Here is a 25,289-nt window from a genome sequence, read left to right as displayed (position 1 = left end):
ACAGAATCAAAAAAAAATTATAAGGAGATATTCGATTTTTTTGAGTGAACGTTTGATCTGAAAGACCCTGTAATTCATCACATGAAAACGCAGAAGAGATATAAACGCCGTATTTTCAATGGCAATGTGATAAAAAAACATAAATCGATAAATCATGGAGGACCACTCATCAAACTAACTTGATTTAAATACACGATCGTTCGTATTGACATTACCAGTAATGATATTCATTCGAGATTCACTTCAATCCACATTATCATTATTCTTCAACCCTACACAATTATTTCCATTGTCATTACTTTCTTACAGTATTTTTATGGACTCTAATTCAACAGGGATGCTAGAGTTTATATATCTTACACCAAAATTACTCACCCAAATGAAAAAAGTTTGCAGAACTACGATGTTTTGCACAAAATATTTTGCTGCTTATTTACTAATACTAATGCGTGGCTGATTTTGATGGCTTGTAGAGAGCAGAAACTCTAGCTTTCATATCCGTGGAAAGAAAAACGCGTTTTTGAAATGAAAATAATTCTTTTCTGTGTATTGTTGTCCTAAAATGAAATCAACACACCTTAATTCATCAATCATTATTAATAAAACGAACTCAATGCACCTTAATTTATCATATGTTATTCATAAAAAATCATTCGAGATCAGAAAATCCGAATTTTTGTCATTATCGTCAGTCATTCCAACTTTGTGGAATTACACGATCATTTTTTATGTCATTTGTAACTTCCATAAAAGATTTACAATAAATCTGTGTTGGCACATGAAATGTATATAATTTTTTTCTGTCAGATCCCGATTAATTCGATGGCTTTTTTCTATAAAAAAAACACGGAAGAAAGACACCTTGGCTTTCCAATGGAACTTTATATAAGCATTAATGATGCTGATTAAAGGTTGCCATCACAAGCAGAGCTCGGCAAAGTCATATTCAATTGAGGATAGTCAGGGAACTTTGAAGAAATTTTGAAGTTGTGGCTTCTTCCAGCAGTTTCTCCATCAACATGACTCAACATTCATTCGGGCGTTTAGCTGCTATCTCACTCTACGATTCGACTATCTCATTTCATTCATCCCAACGTCAAATGGACTTCATTGCATATTGAAGTGACTCCCCCAGAATGAATTTGTTTCTCTCTCTCTCATGTATCACATATGCATGTATCGATGTTTGAGTTCAAGGTAGTTTGACATATACCACAGGTGAGCTAGATTTTTTTTGTATCGTTCACGAAAATTACTCACACATATAAAATAGCGGGAAGTGCTGTGTTCAGAAACACTGACAAATTTGTGAATTTCGTTAATATACACCCGTTTTTCTGTATGTTTTTTCACAAAATTAAACTCGGAGACAAAGTGAAATAAAATGTTGTTTAGAATTGCTCCCAAAATGCACGCTATTTTATATATTGATCATTTACCTTTATAGCATACCTGGTAAATGTCTAAGCTCGTTGGTTTGTATTCACGATAGAGCCGTTCATTAATGGTGTAACTACTTTTTTGTATCAGAAATCAAGTTTTCGTTTCACTTTATATTTACGTTAAAATTAGATTGTGTATGCGAGTAACGAGATTCGCCTCAGAGGGAGTAGTAGTGTGGATTGAAGTCAGGTTGAATGAAGAGGCAGATACGTATTCATTTCTCACGTCAATTACAACAATCATTTGCTAGAATAATTCATCAGTCATTTTCGCTCTTTACGCTCGTTAATTTATTTTTAATCAAAACAAGTCATGTTGACGGCGAATGCCGAAGTAGTCCTAGTCGAAGCGAAGCGACTGAGAGGAGAGTCGCTTTTCATTTTTTATCTTGGAAGATTTCGGGCCCTGATCGCTGTCATTTGTTTTGAAGATTTTTCCGCTGGTCATTTTCTCCTTTGCGCACATTTCGCCACCAAATTGTTTACATCAATTGACAGATGATGTTGAAAGATTATGAATGAAAATATGCCAAAAAATAAGCAAAATCTACCCAAAAATAAATAAATAAAGTAAATGCATTTGTTATAGGACATAGACTCATTGTACTGCGGTTTTCCAAGAGATGACGAAAACATTTAGATCTAGTATGAACGAACATATTTGAATGTGTTTCAGAACACAATGGATACAATGCCAGAGATACCGCTTTATGTGCAATACAACAATATGAAAATCAGGATCAAACAAATGGTTCATAACTACACACGCTAACGTAGCGTTAAGCCACCGCATTGCGCATATAACTCTAATCGTCTCGTGCTCTAAAAAGCATGACACCAAAGATCATGCTACTTCCTATTGTAACCATTTGCTCGAACAAATTTGCTCACAACCGCGATAGAAGCTTCAGGATGGTATATCAACAATGAAAATCTAGAACAAGACCTCTACCCACGACATGACACCTAAACAATGATGCAATCAGAATTGCTTATTCGCAGCACGATCGTGACTCCGATTACAACGTAGAAGTCTTAGGTTTCTCTCGCCTAATACTCGCCACCCTTCGCCAACTAAAGCCCAACAAAGGCAACAAATTGAATTCCCGCTTATCTCCCTCGTCCTCCCAGGCACACCACCGATAGGGCTTGGAATAATTTACGACCTTTGCGACAATATAAAATACCGGAGGAACCGGAAAGCTTTGCGGGGGGAATACGAGGCGATGACGACCACTATCTCTTTACTTTTTTTTCTCCAGTCATGTCTGTGTCTGTTCCGTCTGGCTTTGGCTGGGAGGTACACCGAGGGGGCCGATAGGAACTTCCTTTCGAGTTATTATTCACCTCACGACAAACGACAACCGCGGCTTGCGGGGTTCGACGAAGAGAGAGAGAGAGTACCCACAATAATTCACTGCAATAATAAGTAACACCACAGTAACATGACCGTGACTTTTGCCTGCCTGTTTGGAGCCGTCCATTGACGGATGGATAGATGGTTGCTTTCGGCATGTCGCGTCGAGGCACTCCAATTACATGAACTGACAATTCACTCAGCAGGGATAGTGTTTCTCATTCGGATCTTCGAGTCAGGATCTTTTCCAACTAGACACGCATATTGAAATTTCCGAACCAACCTTAATGTTTGGTTCGTGAGGGGACCATTCCGTACTGCTGGGTAAATCAATCGATCGCTCGAGCCATTGTTGCGCGTTTTACAGTATAAGCATAATAAAACAATATTTATGCATTAACGCCAAAACTGACAAGCTGATGTCTTACTTTGCTAGCGCGCCATTCGTATGTCTTATTGTAATATATTATTTTTACTTCTCATTTTTCGTCCCGTCTCGCAGGAAAGCACAAATCGTTCACCTTTGCACGAGGCGGCATCGAATGGCGACGAGTCGGCGGTGGAAACGCTGTTGGCTGCTGGAGCTGATCGAAACGCAAAAGAATCGCTGGTAAGTACGCGGAGTATTACGGGTCTTTTATGTTAGGTCATTAAGTTTGACATGTTCGATTCCGAACGGGATTTTTTGCGCATTTAGTCGAACTTGCACAAAATTTGTTCTTGAGCATTGGTTCAGGAATTGAACGGGGTGGATATCAATAAGACGATCGCTAATCAATGATATCAGCTTGGCTTGGAAAATGTTTATTGGTCCAACTCATTCCACGCTTAACATTTCAATAGGACCTTTCTGTTCTGATCGATTGTTTTTTTATTGATTTTCTCTTTAGACAATAACTGCCTTGAAGATGGGTTTATTTATTTATTTATTTATTTATTTATTGTCGTCAATCAAAATTGTAGACCGATACATACTTAATACTACTTGAAACTACTTTCTTAAAACTAAAGAGAGCTAGCTGGATAATTTATTCGTTTAATTCAAAAGAGAATTTTAGCACGTTACATAATCAAATTTTTTTTTTTTATTCATTTGTTTCGCCAAACCAGCGTAGACTATATCACAGTGAAGTTCAACTATATCTTATTCTATTCAGTTAGTCTTTAAGCATTGACCTTGACATGGTTACATCAATTATTTCACTGTGTTCGTTACAGAGACTCGTCATACGATTAATAGGACTATATTTGGCATAATTCGTTCTTCGATGTAGAAAATGGTAGGGTTTCTCAGGTGCCTAATGGGGTGCGTGAAAATTTAGGTTTCCTAATATTTCTTCTGAGTCCACTCGTCGTGATATGATGTCAATAATAAAAAGATTCATGGCAGAGTTCCGACGGTCTTTTAAGCTTTTCATATTGATTAGCATGCAACGTGCCTCATATGGAGGGAGATGATATGAAGACCAGCCTAGCTTACGAAGTGCAAATAATAAAAATTGTTTTTGTACAGATTCAATTCTGTCTTCGTGTGACGTTATGTAGGGGGACCATACAACACTACAGTATTCGAGAATTGATCTGACGTCTGTAATATACAATGTTTTTATTGTGTACGGATCCTGTAAATGGTTGCTAAAGCGTTTGATGAAGCTCAACATATTATTTGCTCTATGGATGATTGTATTATAATGATCAACGGAGGTTAGTTTCGAATCTAAGACCACGCATAAGTCTCTTACTCATTGACATCTATCGATGAGTTGATTACACCTCGATTTTAATACTTAACACTAAACACAACACTTTAAACAATATCCGAGGCAGTAGAACCTGAATCCGCACCTGTAAAGAAAGAATGATTAGTTTGTTATACACATCTTAATACAAATTGTCACTTACCTTTTCATCGTCGTCCACGTACACCCAAACAATCACCTGAAACGATAATTATTTAGAACACATAATTGCACGACACATAATACTTACCTTTGAAGACAACACAACAATCAAAACAATCATGTAAACAATAACATCCCAATTGTCACGGAATAGGGAACGCATGGAAACGAACCCTCTATAAAAAGCGTATTGTTTATAGCGAACATTCTAGAAGGAACCCGACCAAAGAATCAATCGCACAATTATAGGCTATTCAGATGTCTATGGCACCAACCATATGAATAGAGCATGAAATGTTAAGAACAGAGAGAGGCGAATGAACTGCAAAGTTTAAAGCCTCTTAAAAAGACGGGTGGGTAATGTCGGGGACATAACCGGAGTGACGTAGGACTATACAAAGGGGACAGCTTCTGTTAAATATATATTTTAAATATATTGTTTTATTTTCTTCTCCTACGTGAATACCTATCTATCTACCTGAAAAATGGATTAGTTTACTGTTTACTCTTTATGAATATGTTGACGGTTCTGAAAAAAACCTTTGGTGTTGTGTTTTTGTTATCACTCGATATTCTCATCTTGTTCGGTTAAACCTTCCTGTTTAGCTATTGCGTTTGCCACTCGCCACAGCTTTCACAGTTGGAAAATTTCTTCCCATCCAGCTTGTGACATGTTGTTCAGTAAATTACATTTAATGCGACGTGCCGGAGAAACACTTTGCCACTCACTGAAACTAATTGTTGCCTTGATGAGCGCCGAACCGAAGCTGCTCTGTTCTTGATGCGGGTTTTCTGATTGTCGTGAGCAGCTTTGCAAGCCAACTCGAGCACTCCGACGGCCGAAACTCTATAATCGCTGTTAGGTGGTGCTCCGGCACCAATCCGTTCGGCCTAGTTACCCTTGCGGAGCAATCAGTGAATGCGACCAACAGGGAACTGGAGACCTGCACGGTTCGAGTGAGACTTCGCCTTTCCCTTAACTTGTCCTCCTTTGTTACGTCCACGATGCCGATGCCGTACAACCACACGGGTTTACGGTTTGAAAGAAAATAAGTTATTTTTTTGGGGTCCTCGTGTTTTATACTCTAGCGGTACACACTCACAGGATAGAGACAAATCGGCAGACTCAGCCAGAGGGGCGAGTCCAACGAGATGAACGAATGAGCGTTAAAAGGGAGCGATGGCAAAAAAATACATTCATTACGATTTGTTCGCTCGTTGGATTCACATGCAGGCTAAAAAGGGTCCTTTTCAGGATCACAAAATTATCTTCAATCTAAAGAGTTTATTGTTTTGTTATCACTCGATATTCCCATCTTGTTCGGCTAAACCTTCCTGTTTAGCGATTTGTTGCCACTCGCCACAGTTTTCACAGTTGGAAAATTTCTTCCCATCCAGCTTTGTGACATGTTGTACAGTAAATTACATTGAATGCGACGTGCCGAAGCGCCACTCAGTGTCGCATTGGAGGCAACTTTAACCTGTAATTGAACATTTGCGATGACAGTGGTACAGTGTCGACTTTCAATGTGGGGTCATAATTTGGATCTCTATGTTTACAAAAATGTCCAACTAAATAAGTCGCATTACATGTCCGTCCAATTAGCTAAATGTCGAACTAATTGTAAATTACTGTACTTTCAATCTGGAAACAATTTAAGAATTGGTGAAAATAATCAGGAAAGTCCCCAACTATAATAAGCTCAGAACAACTGCCAAATTCACATACTCATCAGATCCTGGCAAACAAATGATGAAAAAATTAATTTGTGTTTTATTATTATTTTGGATAATGTTTTAGAAAGCATTGAACTGTATTTCCTAAACTCTTTTTTGGAAGGTTTAATGGCCCTGAAAAGCGCCTTGTTTTATGGAATGGTTCCAATTTAGAAAACTTAGTACTCGTGGTTTTGAAAAAAACCATTTCGAACGCCCTCGATGCCGCCTTGTTCTGGATTTGCCACCAAAGCAGATTGTATAAAGAACAAACTTTTTTCTTCTGCTACCTGATGCCGTTTTGCGATTGCGATTGCGTTTGCCACTCGCCACTCGCTGCAACTGCCTGTTGTCTTGATGTCCACCGAACCGAATGTGTTCTGTTCCGAATGCGGGTTTTCTTATCGTCGCGAGCAGCTTTGCCAGCTAACTCGATCACTTCGGCGGCCGAAACTATATAACGCCGGCTAGGTGGACTCGTGTACTGGTACTAACGCGCTCGGCCTAGCTACCCTTGCGGGGAACTCCAGATCAACACGGTTCGAGCGGGATTTTGCCTTTCCATTCACTTTTCCTCCTTTACCATTTCCAGACATGGCTGCTTGGGTTGGTTTCTTGATGTGTTGTGATGCGAACCGATGTGGTGTACGGTTTGAATGAGAATGATCGTTACGGAAGGAAGGAAGGTCTTGTATTATAGAGACTTTAAACTTTTGCAGTTCATTCGTCTCTAGCCTTGAGAAAGAAAGGCCCTTTGGAAACTCTACTCTATTCTACTCCAGCGCTGCCACCTCCACCCTCTTGCCTTGAGAAAGGCACTCGATCCCTCGCCGTCCAGCTCGTCCAGCAACGATGTTGTCCAGTCGGTGTCCACACAAAGAAAGATCGTTACGGCAGCGGAGCGGGGATTTTTAAGCTGACTGGCTGGCTCGAGAATTACGCATGTGTGAGACTGCGACCAATATTTCGTTCATTTTTTTCTTTTTCCTTTCCAATCGTGCTTCATTTTATTTCGCTGCTGCTCTGGTTGCCCGTTTTGGTCGGTACGATTTGAGGAGCACAAAATGGACCAATCAAAAATGAGCACATAGTGCATTTTGACAATGCTTCATATTTCACAATTATTCAATTATTTATCTCAAGAAAAATGAAATGTTTTTCGTTATGATAGATGCGTAGATATATTTCCTATCAATTGATGCAAAAACCTTTGCGATCTATTGAGAAATGCTCGAGTTATAAGCGTTCCAAATCTTGCATTTTTTCCTACTTGTTCAGTGCCTAGATTTCCATTTCACCCCCTATATCTTCCGGTTAGACGTAGTCCTACGTCAAAACAAAGAAGATAAGATAAGAACAGAGTCAGTTGCAAATGAACCTTCGAACAGTATAGACCAACCAGCTTTGGCTATATTCGTTCTCATCTCTACATCTTTACCGGGTAGCCAGTCTACTCTACTCATCATACTGGAACTCTGCTCAGATACCTCTCTGGGCGGAGACAGGTGTTCTTTTTGTAAAAGTCATCAAAGTGCATTTCCTAACATTTAGCTGTAATAAACTCTTAGTGCACTAATTATGAAAAATGTCAACTTCATTTTTGAATGTTTGATAGTCTTCTTCGTTCTTTATTTCCATATACAGCTTCATATGATCTGCGTAGATAAGTGCCTTAACACTGTTAAGAAAAACGCAAACGTCATTAACAAATAAAATGAACACAAGTGGTCCCAAATGAGAGCCTTGAGGAACTCCGGATGTAACAAATATTGGTTTTGAAATTTTCCCATTAAATCTTACTATTTGCGTGCGGTCAGTCAAGTATGATTCTAGCCATTTCAATAGATTGATTTCTATCCCTATTTTTTTAAGTTTAAGAAGGAGTGAGGGTATATCAACACGATCCAAAGCCTTATTAACTCCGCCTGCGAATGACGGATCGCTGTAGTAGCATGTCCGAAAAAAAACCTGAAACTATTGAGAACAATAGCAGAGGGTCCAAAGCCTATAAGGAGGAAGGTTGCAATAGCTGTTATCCATGGTTATTATGGAAAGAAAGAAATGGATAAATTCCTAATCACATCACTCACCACAGTGAATCCTGATTCTTACCTCAACATAACTAACATGCCGGGTGTTCGGGTTCGATTCCCGTTCTGGTCGGGGGAATTTTTCGTCAAAGAAATTTCCTCCGACTTGCACTGTGATCACGCGTATTCTAGAGCTTGCCACTCAGAATGCATTCAAGGCGTGTTATTTGGCATAGAAATCTCAACTAAGTACTAATAAAAATGACGCAAGTAATACTACGTTGAGACGGCGAAGTTCCTCTAGGAACGTTAGTGCAATTGAAGAAGAAGAAGATACCAATCGAATCGGAAATTCTTTAAGATTTGTTTGATATGCTATACATTACAATTCACTAACCTCTAAACAGTTTAAATTTATGAAAACTGAAAACTGAACTTCCTTTTTTCCCATACATTTGTTCTGCCGATTTGTGTGCTAGCCCTACCTATATTTCTAAAGCTTATAACTGGAACGTTTCTTAACAGATCAGAAAGATGTTTGCATCAATTAATAGGAAATATTTCTACGCGTCTATCACAATTAATAAAATGTTATTTTCCATGAGATGAACAATTGAATAATTGTAAAATGTCGACGGTTATCTAAACGCCCTAACTGCCAAGTTTTGAATGGCCCGATCTACGGTTTCCCCAAAACAGACTTCAAAATCGATGTACCTGTGGAAATCCGCTTTGCAATTATACATGCAAGCCGGGGGTATTTTTGTTCCCACCGAGCTGTCTTTCCCTAACACGGACTTCAAAATCAATGTGCCTGAGGGAATCCGCTTTATCAAAACATGCAAGTAGGGGGTATTCTTTGGTGATGAGTACTTTTGTACTCGCTTGTCGTTGTGCAGACCGGAATATTTTCCCCTAAAACGTACTTTTAAACTGAGAAGCCTGGGAAAATCGTCATTTCAGATACTAGAGGTGAATGAACTTTCGCGGTTCGAGAACTACGTAAACATGAGATGTGCAATAATTTCTGAGAAAAATGTAAAATACAATGATCGTTTGACAATTCTTCCGTTCACATATTTTGGTAGTCCTAGGCATCATATCAAACGTAAAAGGACGTTGATCAAATATACTTGTAACGAAGAACATAATATATTACAATAATGTAGATGCATTCTAAAAAAATATTCGAAGTGGTAAACAAGTGGATTGCATAATGTTATTGCGTAGTTCTACGTCGAAAATATGCAGTCGTGTCCTAGATACAACCCCTTACAATTTTTTTAATTTTTTAGAGCATCTCTGTTGATTATAAACATTTTTTATTTGCTTCAACCCAAGACCGGCTATTTTATCAAAAATAAATTATCACCAACAACTGGAAGCAAGATAAATTCATTGTCAAAATCCGTGATAAAGTCCGCATTTCGTTGATTTAAATCTCCTTATATGTGGATTTTTGATTCTGGTGCAAAGGAAGATAAAATATTTTCAGCAACTTCAAAGAATTTCTCATAACAACTTTTTTGAGCATGATCAGAAGGGAAGTAAACAGATGCAAATATATGTATCTCTCCCGCAATTAGTGCTTTGACCCACACTTGCTCAAACTCGTCGAATTCTTTCGTTGGAGTATGTTCTGAATTTATTAATGAATTAACAACAACAAGGACGCCGCCTCCCGATTTTTTAAGGGATTTGTGAAGATTACGATCATCTCCGAATACATTAAAACGACTTCCGAATGCTTCCTCGCTTCTAACACTATAATCCCAACTTGTCTCTGTTGCCATAATTATCGAGGAAGAAGAGTTCAGAATATTATTTTGGGTTTCTTTCATTTGAGGTCGACGTTTCATACGGTTAAAATTTTACCAATATTTCAAAATTTCTTAAAAAATGTTTTGGGGTATTTATGTCAGATAGTTTGATAAACTATCTCTCTTCTAGAATCCTGATCAGGGCCCGAAATCTTCGAAGATAAAAATGAAAATCAACTCTCCTTTCAGTCGCTTCACCCCGACTTCGATTTCGGCATTCGCTGTCAACATGAATGACGAGCGTTAAGACCGAGGATAACTGATGAACTATTCTAGCAAATGGTTATACTGATTGACGTGACTAATGAATACAAATCAGCCTCTTCATTCAACCTGAATTCAATCCACACTACTACTCCCCCTGACACGAATCTCGTTAGACATAACACGTGGGCAGAAAAAGTACGATTTCAGACACCTCTCCCCCGCCGTGGACAAGCATGGACACTTTTGATACCTTCCCTGTTGTCTCTGTTGTTGTTTCTTCCTAATTCTTTGAACAACTTTAGGGAACATCATCCCGTGAAGTAATTGTATTGAAGTTTTGCGGTTTGTTTTCTTCCAAATTTAGTTTACGTTGTGATCACATTATATTCACGTTATAACAAAACATCACTTGTGAATCTAATCTCAGACATTTTCTGTCAGAAACCGACCCAAGCTGCTGGCTGAATTGTTTGAGTTTTCAAGAAAGTCAGACAATGAAATAAAGTGCTTCGTTATTGGAATTCAGTTATTGGAAATCATTGAAGAAAAACTGATTCTCGAAACAAGCCAACAGGAGTATTAAAATCGATATGCGTATTATCGTGCCTTTCAGGATACAACGTGTTAAGAATGTTGTGTTGTGTTATGTAGCTATGGCGAGTTCAACTCCGAAATTACCGATCAAACTAATAAACGTAAGTCCGTTTCTAATATATGATGCCGTTCACTTAGCTGATCCGCGAATACCATCCCATAAGGACCAGTTTACTGTTGCAAATTTTTTCCACATCTGAGCTTCAATAATAAGTCCCCGTGTTCCATCTACCAATGATCTTTCTTCGTTCACTTCATAAATCTTGGGAAATATTGAATTGCTTGAAATAATCATGCCGATTTTAGGAAGAAAAAAACCATAGCATAATACAAAATACATAAAAAACCGCGTAAATTTAAAAATCCGCATGAAAAAATACACCGCGTAAATTTCAAATTTTGTATAAAAATCTAACATACAGTGAATTATTAGTTTAAAATGCAACCCATGTATTAACAATTGATTAACTGATTTCTTGCATGCAACAATTATGATATCTGTTTCGTATTCCATTTCTGCATTATTAATCAATAATGCAACACAAACTTATTTCATGAAAAGTCACATCAATTAGCACATGAAATCTGTTTACATTGGAGTCACTTTTTACGCGGTCAATACAATTGGTTGTTTAGTAGGAACTCATAATGCAAAATTCCTCTCCCATTCCACTAGACACAAAGAATGGCTTTCTGCGGATTTAGACCGGCTTTGGAGATATCCAATGATGGTTAATTTTGCTCACCCCAAAGATGTTTTGACGTAGGACTACGTTCTTCATTTCAATACTGGGGTGTAAATTCAAAGCTTCGAAAACGAAAGCGTTACACTATGAGCGTTTATACCTCTTTGCCGGCTGGACGAAATGATATGATAATCACCTCTGTCCGGAGGTAAAATGTCTAAGAGTTATATACTTCTTACTTATTGACCTAAAAACTTGCGACTTAAAAATTGCTTTGAAAACAGTCTATTGAAATCACTTAAATCTGTATATAAGCAAGTGCCCGCTCGGGTATTCACTTAGTTGTGACTGTGAAGTGGCTAGAGAATGTTCTCGCTCGTTCGCCAAAGCCTCTCTCCCTCTCCCAACCCCCTTTTTATTCTGCTACCGGTCTGAACGGAAATTCTAGCGAAAAACGAAATATGATAATGCATTGCGTTCAAATGGTTATATTGGCTATGAATTCGATAGCGGAGAATACGAAATTTTGATATGGGGTACAGAATATTTCACAATATCAAGGAAATCGCATTGTTTGATCAAATCAACAGTTCATTTTTTGAAGGTTCTTGAAAGCATCGAATATATTAGCGGAAGCTCTCATGGGTTCCGTACATCGTTGGCTTTCATACCATTAGCTGCAAAGTACGTAGAATAAGAAGGTAGTCTACTGCTGCTTTGTAGGCAAAGAAAAAAAGCAAAAATAGTAATAAACCATCGATCGAATCCATATAAATTCAAACATTTTTTCAATTTTTAAATTCTAACACAAGAAAAAGGTTTCGAAATGATGAAATTTACTTAATTATTTTAAAATTTAAAACAGTAAAACTATCGCCCCTATATTCTAAAAAATAATGCAAATCGATAAACAAATGTCTAGAGAGGATATATCAAAGCGGTGTTCCCATTCCCGTTCCCGATTCAAGGAGCGAATACATGGGATAGCTGAAAATATTTTTTTATTTTAGTTTATCTCATTCGAAATTATTCTGTTCCGGCATCGCGGGACGTGGTACATCAACATTTTGCTGAAGTAAACAAAAACTGTTCAGTATGAAATCGATAAAAAAATCACATAAAACCTTACTTGCAGTGAAAAAGCGGTACACTATCGTGTTTACCGTCGGCTCGACTTGCAGTTTTGTCACTTTTTATGATTTTTAGAAAGAAATATTGAAAAAAAATCAGAACTTCGAACAAGTTGAGGATTTTTTATTCCTAACTTCGTTGTGTGTGTAACACATGCGCTTTCCGGAAATATCCCTTACCTTCTATTCTACGTACTTTGCATTAGATGCCGAGAGTTTGTGTACTGAATCGCACGTAAGGTTTGTTTATTTTATACGTTGACAAAGATATATAATGATGGTATTTGAACAGATACATACTAACAATAAGCAAACATGTCTCATGTTACACGCGAACAATAAATAATTATGTATCTTCAATTGCTTCTACAACGCCTGAGTATTTTAATTTGTTTATTCGGACTATGGGCTGTCACCTGTTAGCCTTCTTAAAATTAAACATGAATACAGAAAACATAAAACATACAAACTTAAAACTTATACATTCAGTTGGTCTCTAAAATATAATCTTAATCTTCTTCGAATTTCTTCTGATGTCATATTTACAGAAACAACATTTTGCAGCACGTTTAACTCACGCATAAATCTGGCTGTCGGTTCATGCTGGGTATAATTTTTGTTCCTCAGGGGTGGGTCAAACATCCTCCGTCGACGAAGAGAAACGGGGCTGGTGTTAAAACGAATCCTGTCGTAGAGACGCGGGCTTTTGATCCGTCCGTTCATTACGTTGCAAAAAAAGTTACGTCTGCAATTTTGTGCCTGCTGCTGATGGTATCCAGATCTACCAAACAGCAGAGATCTTGATATGGTGACCGGGGTTCTTCTCTCCATCCCAGATTTCTTAGCGCAAATTTCAAGAACTTCTTTTGAACATTTTCAAGTCTTTGAATATGTAGATCGTACTGCGGTCGCCACACCACACTAGCAAAATCGAGTTTGGATCGTACAAGGCAGGTGTAAACTTTCAGGATTGCGTGCGGATCGGTAAAGTCCTGTCCGAATCGACGAGTGAGTGCAAATAGTTTCAGCGCTTCTTTGACAATTCGCTCTATGTGGCAATTGAACGAAAGAGATCGATCCATCGTCACGCCTATGTCACGAACATTCTCTACTTGTTGTAGATTCGAACCTCCCAGTCTATAGTCGAAGCTTATTGGCTGAACTCTCCTCGTAAAGGTCATAATGGAGCATTTGTTGGGGTTTACGCTCAATCCATTGTTCTCGACGAACCTCTCAAAATTGTCCAAATCCTGCTGAAGCAGATGACAGTCAGCGATGGGTTTCACTGGCTGGAAAATCTTTACATCATCCGCGTAAATAAGCACTACTGCGTTGGTCATGAATGATGGAAGACTATTCATGACCATGACAAACAGGATAGGCCTCAAATGACTTCCTTTTGGAACTCCTGAGTGGACACCAAATGACCTAGATGAATTGTTGTGTACTTTCACATATTGCGTTCTGCTCTCCAGATACGTCCTAATCCATTCAAACATTTTACCGTGAATGCCGAAATCAGCCACTGCGCGCATTATGCTGTTTATCCCTACCACATCGAAAGCCTTGCTCATATCTGTATAAATACAGTCCACCTCATACCCTTTGGATATACTGTCCGTGACGGTAGAGCAAAACTCGCATAGGTTCGTGACAACTGACTTTGCCTTCAAGAAGCCATGCTGCGTTGGTGAAACACGGTCGGCAATACGTTCGTAAAGGTGGGAATAAACAAGCCGCTCGAATAATTTTGGCATCGCAGACTGGATTGCAACGCCCCGATAGTTTTCAGCACCCGAGCGAAGGCCCCTCTTATGGATTGGAGTAATATGGGAAATTTTCCACAACGGTGGGAAGTAACCGGACGAAAGTGAAGAATTGAATAAGGTAGTCAGGGGTTCAACAAGTTCATCCTTGAATTCCTTTAAATATTTTGCGGGGGGTCTGTCTGGTCCTGCTGACTTACGCGAGTCTAGATCCGACAAGCCTTGTTTCACTTCCCGATGCGATAACTCCAACAAGTCAGCGGTCATGAAGATCGAATTGTTGACTGAACTTGGGTTGTAGTCCTGATAAATGCTCTTGAAGTATTCCGCAAAGAGCTCGACTGTCTCCTGTCCGCAACGCCACCCATCGATCCTTTTCAGGACCACCACTCAGTTCAAAAGAGACGAATTTTATGTATTTTCCTGTTTCTATTGTAATTCAATATTTATACTTTTCCACTCACTCACTTATTTCTTATTTGAATCTTATTTTAACTTCCATATAAAGTGAAACAAAAACATGATTTCTGATGCATAAAAATAGTTATACCATTAACGGACGGCTTCATTGTTTACCACAAACCAACCAACTTAGACAGTTATCAGGTATGCTATAAAAGTACTGGCGTTAGTATTAGTAAATAGCGTGCAGTTTGGGAGGAATTCTAAACAAAATTTTAGTTCGTCTCCGAATTCAATTTTGTGAAAAAAACATTCATAAATTTGTCAATGATTCTGAATATAACACTACACGCCACTTTATATGTGTGAGTAATTTTCGTGTACGAAACCAATAAATCTAGCTCACCTGTAGTATATGTCAAATCACGTTGAACACAAACATCGATACATGCATACGTTATAGATCAGAGAGAGAAATGATTTCATTTTAAGGGGAGTCACTTCAATATGCAATGAAATCCATTTTACGGGGAAGAATGAAATGAGATAGTCGAGTCGTAGAGTGATAAACTAAAGATAATAGCAACTAAACTCCCGAATGACTGTTGAGTCATGTTGACTGACTGCTGGAAGAAGCCAAAACTCATTTCCAATTGAATACGAAAGCGAATTTCTTCGTAGTCTCCTGACTATCCTCAGTTGAATATGACTTTGCCGAGCCCTGATCCTGATCATCAAACATATCAGGAAATGCTTCTACTGCTGAGTTATCAACGGTAGAGAATGTCGATGAAGAGAATCGATTAAAACAGATAGGTCCTATTGAAAAGTGAGGCGTGATTTCCATCGTCATATCGCCGAGTTTTATAGTTTATCACTGAACGCAATGAGCTAAGTCAATCGTTGTTCATAAACACCATTTATCATCCTTTTTCACACCTGTTGCAGCACGGAAACACACCACTGCACGAGGCCGCCTGGAAGGGCTACAGCCGTTGTGTTAAAATATTATGTTCCTTACCCAAGTCCCACAAACCCGGCACAGGCACAGGCACCGGGAGTCACCCCGGTGGTCCCAAGTTGTCCATCGATTTAATCAAAGACTCCAGCAAGATCAAGAGCGCCCTACAAGACACGAGGGGAGCCCTGCACAGTGCCCTGCTCGGAACGCGAAACTTTGGCGGCTTTTCGGCGCTGCACTTGGCGGCCCAAAATGGACACAATCAGAGCTGCCGGGAGATTCTACTTGCCGGAGCCGATCCTGATGTACAAAATAATGTGAGTGTATAATCCCGATACCTGTGTTATAGCATTCAATTCAAACTAAAATAAATGTTTACTGGTTTTCTTCCATTTACAGTACGGTGATACCCCACTCCATACAGCGTGCCGTTATGGCCACGCCGGTGCCATCCGGATTCTCCTTTCAGCCAAGTGTGACTACGAACGGATTAACCTAAACGGCGATACGGCTCTGCACATCGCCTGTGCCATGGGGAGGCGTAAACTGACCCGAATTCTGCTCGAGGCCGGATGTAGACAAGATGCGAAAAATGCTCAGGTGCGTATGTTTTGTCGGTTTTGTTCTTTCCAAGTAGAACGCAAATTGGGGAATGAGAAATCGTAAAAAAGCCAGATTAAACTTGAAGATAACTGATTTTCTAATTACTGTTTTCTTTCGGTTTCCGTTGTAGATGTTTTTTTTTTCTGAACATGAGTAGCAATAATTCTATGTACCAAATTGAAACGATGCTATTTTCATAATGAACGAAACTATAACATGTGTTACCTTTTCTAAATCACGTCATCACTTTGTATGAAAACTCACATCCAAAAAGTTTAATTACAGAAGAAAAAAAAGATCGTCTGTTCTGCTACTCATTTTCATTAGTTGTTATGTGGATAAAGCGTTGGTGTATCCCACCATCCACCGGAAACACTGTTTTTTTTCTTCTTGCTGTTTTTACTGTTCCGCAACCAAGACAAAAAAAATAACATCGAGGGTCCATTTAATTCAATTTGCTCTATATTTTCCATTCGTTCTACACACATCGGATTGATTCATTTAGTGCGTGATTTAGCGCATGGGCTATATAAAAATTAATCTTTTGATCGTTATCACTAACGACTACAATAAGCTTAATATACCCATAACAGATTAAATCATTATTTGTAAATGTCTGTTATGTGAGTAGCCTTCACCAATTTGGTGCTGTCCGGAGCACTATGTACAAGTGTTATTCCGTTCGGCATGTTGCTTGCGAACAGTACTTCAGAGTATCCCAAAATTTAAAAGATCGTCATGTTAAAATTATTCTTGTTTTCAGCATAATCTTCATTGGAGTCATGCATTATTGTCAGTGAATGATCTCTACATTTTTCTCATTTTTGAAATTATCTCCTGAGAATCCTCGAAAATTCTATTTGACAACTGTGAGAGGTTTTTGTACCTCATCCGTCAAACCATTCATTTGATCTACCAGCTTTCTTTCCTTAAAAGCTAAAACAGTAGAACCCAGATTAACCGCGAGCGGATTATTCGCGAAAGCGAATACCATAGTAATTCTTTAGAGTTTTCCGAATTTTGTCAGTAAGAGGTAGGCACTTTCACTTTTGTTTTGGCATGCTTTTCACATTATCTGACCATTCGTGTATACGACCCTACAGATGGATAGTTTAATGGTTTCTGTATTGATAAAACATATTTTTCATGCTGAAATATCATCATTTCGTGTTTGCACCTCATTTGCATTGCGTTATCAGCGATTTTTGTAATTCGTGTTGATCTTGCCAGACTATTTCGCGGATAATCGAGGTTCTACTGTATAACAAGAAGTGTATGTTTTTTGAAAATTTAGCTAAATATTTTTGTTTTCAAATATAGATAGTCAAAACCTTTTTTTTCACCTTTTTTACTATTAACATTCTGTTAAAGCAAGGAAATATGATGCGATGGAAACTGTATTGACAGAGAAACAGTGTCAATCCAATACCAATAACTTGACGACTTGTGCTCCCGTGGCCGAGTGGTTAGTTCGGGTTCGGGTTCGGTTCCCGTTCTGGCTGGGAAATCTTTCGTCAAAGAAATTTCTTCTTACTTGCACTGTGGTCACGCATATTATAGAGCTGTCCACTCCAGAATACATCCAAGGCGTGTTTTTTGGCATAAGAATCTCAACGAAGTGCTGCTAATAAAAAAAACGCAATTAATACCTACGTTGGGAAGGCAAAAGTTCCACTGGGAACGTTGGTACCATCCAGGAAGCTTGACGACTTGTTGTGAGCTTTTGTGGACCCACTGGAAGGATGGAAGGTGTCATAAGACTAACCTATTGGAAAGCGCAGCTGTTGGAGCTGATTGAAAAAAAATTGTTTATGAAATTCATTTTCCGCATTGAATGATTTCATCTAATTGTTATTCGCCATATACAAGGTGTGCAAGAAGAAACCCGTCGTTTTTTTGATTAGGTTGTATTAGAAGTAATTGTTAGACAAAAAATCATCAAAAACATCACAGTGTGGAATCAGGTACATATAACAATTAACCATCATTATGATCCGCGATGACAGATGTACAGAGTTGACATTCGAGGTTGGAACTGCAACCCTTTGTTACAGTAATGTTAGCTTTGTTTATTAAATGTTATGTTTTTTTAAATATTGACACCTTTTTTGTAAAATTTGTTTAGTAGGGAAGAATTTGGTTGAGACAGTATTCTAGTCAAGAAATTTGAGAAACAATCAAAATTTTTCCATCGTATTTCTGTAGTTTAGGCATTCAAGAATATACCCTAGAAATGACTTATCGAAAATTCTTTTATTTACCGAGTTAGAGCCATTTTGGTGATGCGGTATCTAACTTTTGGTTACGGCCATAACAATGAACTTCAAACGCGATTTTCTCGAAACTAGTTTTTTCAAACTGACGTACACGATATCTCTTGTTCTACTGAACTGATTTATGACGAATTTATATGGATACAATCTACTGGCATTTCTCTATCGCATGAAACTCTAAAAAATAATACTTTTTAAATTTTACTTTTTTTTAAAAATTGGAAAACGTAAGAAAAACGTTTAAACCGCATTTTGTTTTTCAAACTGCCGCCATTTTGTCAAAAAAGATGTTTTTGACTTGTCCGAGGTTCAGGTTCAGAATCTGTTCGATTCTTTGACGTAGAACTACGTCTTTCAGGAAGGGTGCCAAATCAGAAAACAGGTCACGTTTTTGTGGAATAAAGTTAACGTTAATAACTATTTTCACAGCGAACAAATTCTGATGATTTGTACACCAATGGAATCGGAAATTCTCTAAGATTTGTTTGATATACTTTACAGTACAATCCACTAATGCCTAAACAGTTTAAATTAATGAAAACTGGAAGCCTTCTCATTTTTCCATACATTTGTTCTGCCGATTAGTGTGTATTCCCGAACTGAGCTGTCTAAAACGAGCAACCCTAATACACTTAGATCGGGCGGATTTCCAGGCAGTTTTGGACTTCGTCTGATTCTCAATGACGTCTCCTCCGATATCGCGATACCACTGTTGCGCATCATTGTTGTAGTTACTCACCAACTCCGCCAAAAACTTGACGGGGCCCCGGAGGCAATACACGTTTTTTCAGACATTCGTCCGTTACCGGCAAACTTATCCGAAGAAAGTCATTCATATTTAATGGGAACATCTCCACAACCCCTGGCTAAATAAAACTCTGTTCCGGAAGCTGTTTGAATTCTAATTTAAAATATGTTTCGCCTTCCAGAAGAATATGTTCGTTGAATTTGAACAGCTTCTGTCATACACCTTTCGGGCCCGCGTTTCTGCTGTAATGTTTTGCTTTACGGTTCTGTTTGGCTCAACTTTGGTTCAGCAGCCAGTCAATTACAATTTCTATATATTTTCAACAACATCTAAATAATCGAAAAATCTATAAGAGTTGTTAGGAACTATTAGAAACTGAAGACCCTGTTATGCGACAGGTAGTCTACATCACTCAATTTTGTTATGAAATTCTAATAAAAAACCAAATCGGACAGTTATTGATGACCTTGTTGTGGGACTTAAAACTCATATTATTCTTGATCTTTGGTCTCCATTGGTACGAATAATTCGCAAACCTGTTTCCCATTTAATAGAGCATATTGTTGCGGAGAATAAGTCTACCCATTACGTCCATCATATTATGATCATTGGCCCTGAAGAACGCTGAATACTTTGCCCCCTACAATACACAATACTCAATACTCATTGCGTATCCACGGGAACCGTTGCCTAGTGGTACTCTTGAGAGGACGAGTGTCGTGAACAAATCACACAGCTTCTCGTAGACATAGGATTTCTTCTGTGATGGTAATGTCCTCTTGTTTCCGTATGCCGGAAACTGTTTAAGTTATATCAGGAATGTGGTCCGTTTTGGTAGTTCCGGAGCCCGGACCGTATTTTCAAAATTCTTTCCCAACGTAGCTGCATAGTATGGGTGAATCTCGTTATCCAACATAGACATTGTCGTGGACCTTCTCTAACAAGGAGGACAATAGCATTCCTAATCATTCATCACCTATCTCTGAATAGATATAGTATTCTGACACACTCGCATCTCCTCACTTAGCTTCTACCGTTAGTTGTTTCATTTTTTTCAATTTCTACCCCACAGGCCGAAACACCACGGGCCATAGCGATCCGCAAGAATCTCACCGAAATCATCAACATACTCAACACACCGGTCCAGATCTCCTCGAGGCAAGCCCGTGAACGAAGCTCCAGCGGTTCACACCGAAAAGGGCGTGACGGAAAAAGTGGCGATCGGTCGCGCAGCAGAGACGATCGAAAAGTTCGTGATAAATCCAAAGGCCGGTCCGGCCACGATCCCCGGTACGACGTAGATCCCCAGCATTGGTCACCGTACGGGTGTCACTACTTCCCGGATCCGCGCAATTTCCCTTCACCCAAACTAGAAACCTTACCCAAAGAACCGTTGGCCAAGGGGGAGCAGTATTTCCTCGACCTAGCGGGCAATATACGGAAAGGACCCGTTGGGGTCGGTAATACGTGCTACTGCGCGCCGTTCTTCAAGCATCTGGAGCAGCGAATGAACCAGAACAGGAAGAGTATACGAAAGTATGTGAATCGTGCGACCGAGAAACTGGACAGTCGTATGACCGCACTCGCCATAAAGACCGATGATCAGATCGAGGAGTTGACGAAGTAAGATTTCCTAACCGGTTCATTGAGTGAATAGCTACTAACTAATGTCTCTGTTTCAGAACGATGATCGCGAACCGGGTGCAATGTGAGAATAAGCGGTTACATCTAGAGCAGTGGTTGAAGCGTGGCATAGCTGAACGTGCAACCGGTCCCCATAATTCCAAAACTAAGAAAGACGAAGCAAACACGAACACCTTAACACGATGCCGAAGTCTGGAACTGCTAGACGGAAGCGATGACGTGCTGACGAATCGGATAAAAACCTCCTCACCCCAGCTATCGCGCAGTATAGACTTCCTGGACGCCCCGGGAAGTAAGCATCCCGATTACTCGGATCACTTCGAGAGTTCAAACAACTCAAACATCAAGAACCACTCGGAAGCAGACGAGCCCAGTCGGAGGGCGCCTCTGTGGAAGTTCGATGCTGAGCAGCAAAACGGCAGCAAGAGATCATCCTCGATGAGTCACTCGGGGCGAGAAAGCTACTGCTACTCGGACAAGGACAATGGCAAAGAGAAGGCTCGTACAGTTTATCAGGACCGAGTGCCAAGCTCGGCGTATGGAGGCAATTCATCCAAAGAAGACAGGAAAGTATCCTCGTCGGCGGAATCGTCCAACTACGATCACAAAAACGAGAAGATCAAAGTCACCGAGAGGCTGGAGGAGCTGCTGAGTAAGACGAAGAAAATTTTGGAACTAGAGAAAATTACGAAGAAGAAACATAGTGATAATAGGTACATATTTTTTGTCCTTTATTTTGTAGTTAATTCACAGTGACTTTTTCAGATATATCCTGGCACTAGATCGCCTAAAAGACATACACAATTACGAGAGTAATCCTCAAGTTTACCATCAATCGTCTTCAAAGCGTGATTCACCTCACCAGGGTTATGATATTGCCCAGGAGATGGAGAAGATTACCCAATCGCTCCTTCCAGCGGTTCCTGTCTCACCAGAGATATCCAAAGATATAACTACTCGGAAAGAACGTTCGGCGAATTCACAAATGGTCTATAAAAATGCCGGGGACGTGATAGGCGCCAGCTCGGGATCAACACCCCATTCTACCATGTCACCTAGTTCCTCTCTCCTCGGTGGTGCCAAATCTAGCTTACATGTCATCTACCCGGATGCAATCGAAGTACATGTGGCGTCAACCAATTTTACCGATCCTGTATCGGACAGAGCGGGAAACCATGAATTCGAAGAGATTGCTCACGTTGACACTGTTAATATTCCGTTGATGAACGGATTCTACGCTAACAATTGTTTCGAGGATATACCAAGTTCATCGAATACAACAATAAAATCAGCTCCGAATCATAGCAGGAAACTGGAACAGAAAGACGAGGAACATGTAGACAGTGAGGAGGAGGATGACGATGAGGACGAAGAGATGGACACCGACAACCAAGATAAAGACTGGGAATCCGACGATCAGAGCGATTTGTCGGATATGGCTAACTTCGCTCAGTTGAAAGAACTGAAGAGTAGAATACTTAATGGTACAAACTGGAGGAATCAAGCGCTACATAAAAGTGTTCATGATTTGTTCCAGAAATCAATGGAACCCCAGGAGAATGTGACTGATGAACAGGATCCAGATTCAATGGCTGACGAAGAAGCATGTGCGCAAAATACGGAAAAGAATAGAGTGAAATACATAATTTCGAAGTTGCAAAGTAGCACAATCCAACAAATGGAACCTGTCAATTCATCACAGGATCAGGAGGAACACTTTTCTGAGACCAGCGAGGAGCCCGATGATATGGATTGTGTTGATGGTCCATCCGAGCAACGTCCAGTCACGGCAAAAAGTTTGATTGAAATGTACGAAAAGGGTCTTCCAAAAGTGGAGAACCAACCTGTCGCTGCCGTCCGCCAACAGTATTTCGTTCCGAAAGACGCTTACTTCCATGAACTGCCAAACAAACAAAATGTCGCTCTCAAACCTCCCGATTTAACCTCCAATCTGTCAAACTCACATCTTTCGGATCAAATGCCATTAACCGGCACTGCTAGGAGTCGAAATCCGCTACCGACATTCCTCAACGAGAACGAAATACTGGATCCACACCAGAACCAGCTAGGTTCTGGCTTTTATTCGAATCACCAAACATCACACTATCCCACGCAAATGACACCGTACTCCAACGGCGATGATTACCTCTACCAATACCATTCACACTACGTTCCCCAGGTTCCCCTCCAGGAAAAGCTTCTCTCCAGCCGCAAGAGCATGAATCCAGCCGCATCATCCTTCGCGCCGTCCAACGGCAGTACGGCAACTCCTTCGCCGGAATTCTCCTATCAGCTAGCCAGCAGTCAGCCACCGCCGGTGATGATGCATCACCACTTGCACCCTCAACATCCGCCCCAACAGCAGCCCCAATCCGCGCAGCAGTTCCGAAAATCGCAGGACAACCTTTCCAACGATGATTCCGGCTACATTAGTGCCAAAGTTAGTGAAATACACGGTCCCACTGGAATCGCCAGCATTGCCAGCAACGGAAGCCCATCATCCCCGATCGAGGTGATACCAATGCCAAGGCAGTTCATACCGTACCACATGGGCAATACGGCTGCCGTGCTGGAAGGAGGAGCCGTTGGGGGTACCGGAGCTGGAGGATCTGGAGCGATTTACGACGAGCAGCACTACAACTTGGGTGCTTCGAGCTTGGTGTGAAAGAGAGAGCACCGCGTGTGTTAGTTAGTTATGTGAATTTTGTATACAATTTAGTAAGTTTTTAAGTTTTTATAATTCTTTTTAAATTATTTTATCGTTTAAGGAGTCACTTTTTATAGAATCGAGAACGCGTACTGTTTTATCTAGTGATGATCATTTCCATTCTCAGTATTTTTATCGGATAAATTTTAATCGTAATACTGTTTGAAAAAATTGTTTTATAATGTGGTACCAGCCGTTCTGCATTTATGGTCCCAGTATGTAATGTGTGTAAATAAAGCGTTAAAAAATTTAATTGTCCAATAATTACTGTTGAGAATTCCATTTGGAAGAGAGGTCGCCTAATAAGATTTTGAATCCGAAACCTACTAAACATAGATTTAAGTTGAAATTCTGTAAAAACAAATCATGAATTTGTGGCTCCGCAAAGCTCATGCGATTGAGCCTTACAAATAAATGAATTGGAAAAAAAAAGATTTTGAATCGACTAACTCCAAAAAATAAGTGCACAATCAACGATTCTAAAAATATTCGGCGAAACCACGGAACTAAAGCCTATCCACGTTAAATTTCGGACACTTTTCTTTCAGTGTAGTTTATGAAATATTTCACTAATCAATGAAATATTTCACTTACATGACAGCTGAAACCCTCCTCTTTATTTCGATGTCCAACATGTTTACATTTTTCTTCAGTTTGGTAAAATGGCGTCGAATCAAGTGGAAGTACGCAAGCGCATTTTGCGCGAACGGCAGTAAAATCCAACACTGTCGGTACGCGATCTCGCCAAAAAGCTAAAACTGCCAAAGAGTACCGTGTTTAGTGTATGCAAATCGTTTGACCAGCACTTAACTGTGGCCATTATTGAAAAACATCCCAACCTTTCAGTTAGAAATGTGGCTCAAAAGGTTGGAAATTCAAAATCATATGTACAAAAAGTGAAGCAGAGGCATGAACTGAAGGCGTACAAAGTGAAAAGGGTGCCCAATCGTGATGATAAACAAATATTCACTGCAAAAAGCCGTTCTAAGGTGCTCTACACTCAGTTTTTGCAAAAATGTTCATGCACCTTAATGGACGATGAAACTTATGTTCTCGAAGACTTCAAACAGCTTTCGGGCCTCGCTTTTTATACTGCAATGCGAAAGAATGTCGTAGCCGAGTGTTTCCGGACCAAGAAGCAGTCTAAATTCCCCAAAAAGTACTTGGTTTGGCAGGCCATATGCAGTTGTGGCCGAAAATCCAAATCTTTCGTCTCTACCGGCACTATCAACAAAAATGTCTACGGATGGAATGTCTCCAGAAGCGGTTACTACTATTCATAAGAAGCCAAGACTTGCTTCC

General features: G+C 39.7%; 1 protein-coding gene across 4 annotated transcripts in view; it reads left to right on the top strand.

The window, feature by feature from the left end:
* Window positions 1-24,233, top strand: part of LOC129768777 (uncharacterized) — a 111,078-nt gene extending 86,845 nt beyond the window's left edge. For all 4 annotated transcript variants that reach the window (XM_055770646.1, XM_055770644.1, XM_055770643.1 and 1 more), the window contains 6 exons: window positions 3,302-3,409; window positions 16,000-16,329; window positions 16,412-16,612; window positions 20,709-21,259; window positions 21,319-21,993; window positions 22,046-24,233. In XM_055770646.1, the coding sequence (XP_055626621.1) occupies window positions 3,302-3,409; window positions 16,000-16,329; window positions 16,412-16,612; window positions 20,709-21,259; window positions 21,319-21,993; window positions 22,046-23,945 (3,765 nt within the window). In that variant the 3' untranslated portion in view covers window positions 23,946-24,233. The remainder of the gene's footprint in view (window positions 1-3,301; window positions 3,410-15,999; window positions 16,330-16,411; window positions 16,613-20,708; window positions 21,260-21,318; window positions 21,994-22,045) is intronic.
* Window positions 24,234-25,289: the final 1,056 nt, after the last annotated feature.

The sequence above is a fragment of the Toxorhynchites rutilus genome, chromosome 2 (genome assembly GCF_029784135.1).
Source record: "Toxorhynchites rutilus septentrionalis strain SRP chromosome 2, ASM2978413v1, whole genome shotgun sequence".
Taxonomy (NCBI): Eukaryota; Metazoa; Arthropoda; class Insecta; order Diptera; family Culicidae; genus Toxorhynchites; species Toxorhynchites rutilus.
Note: the sequence above shows the minus strand (reverse complement) of the source record. Positions and strands in the feature narration are given on the sequence as shown.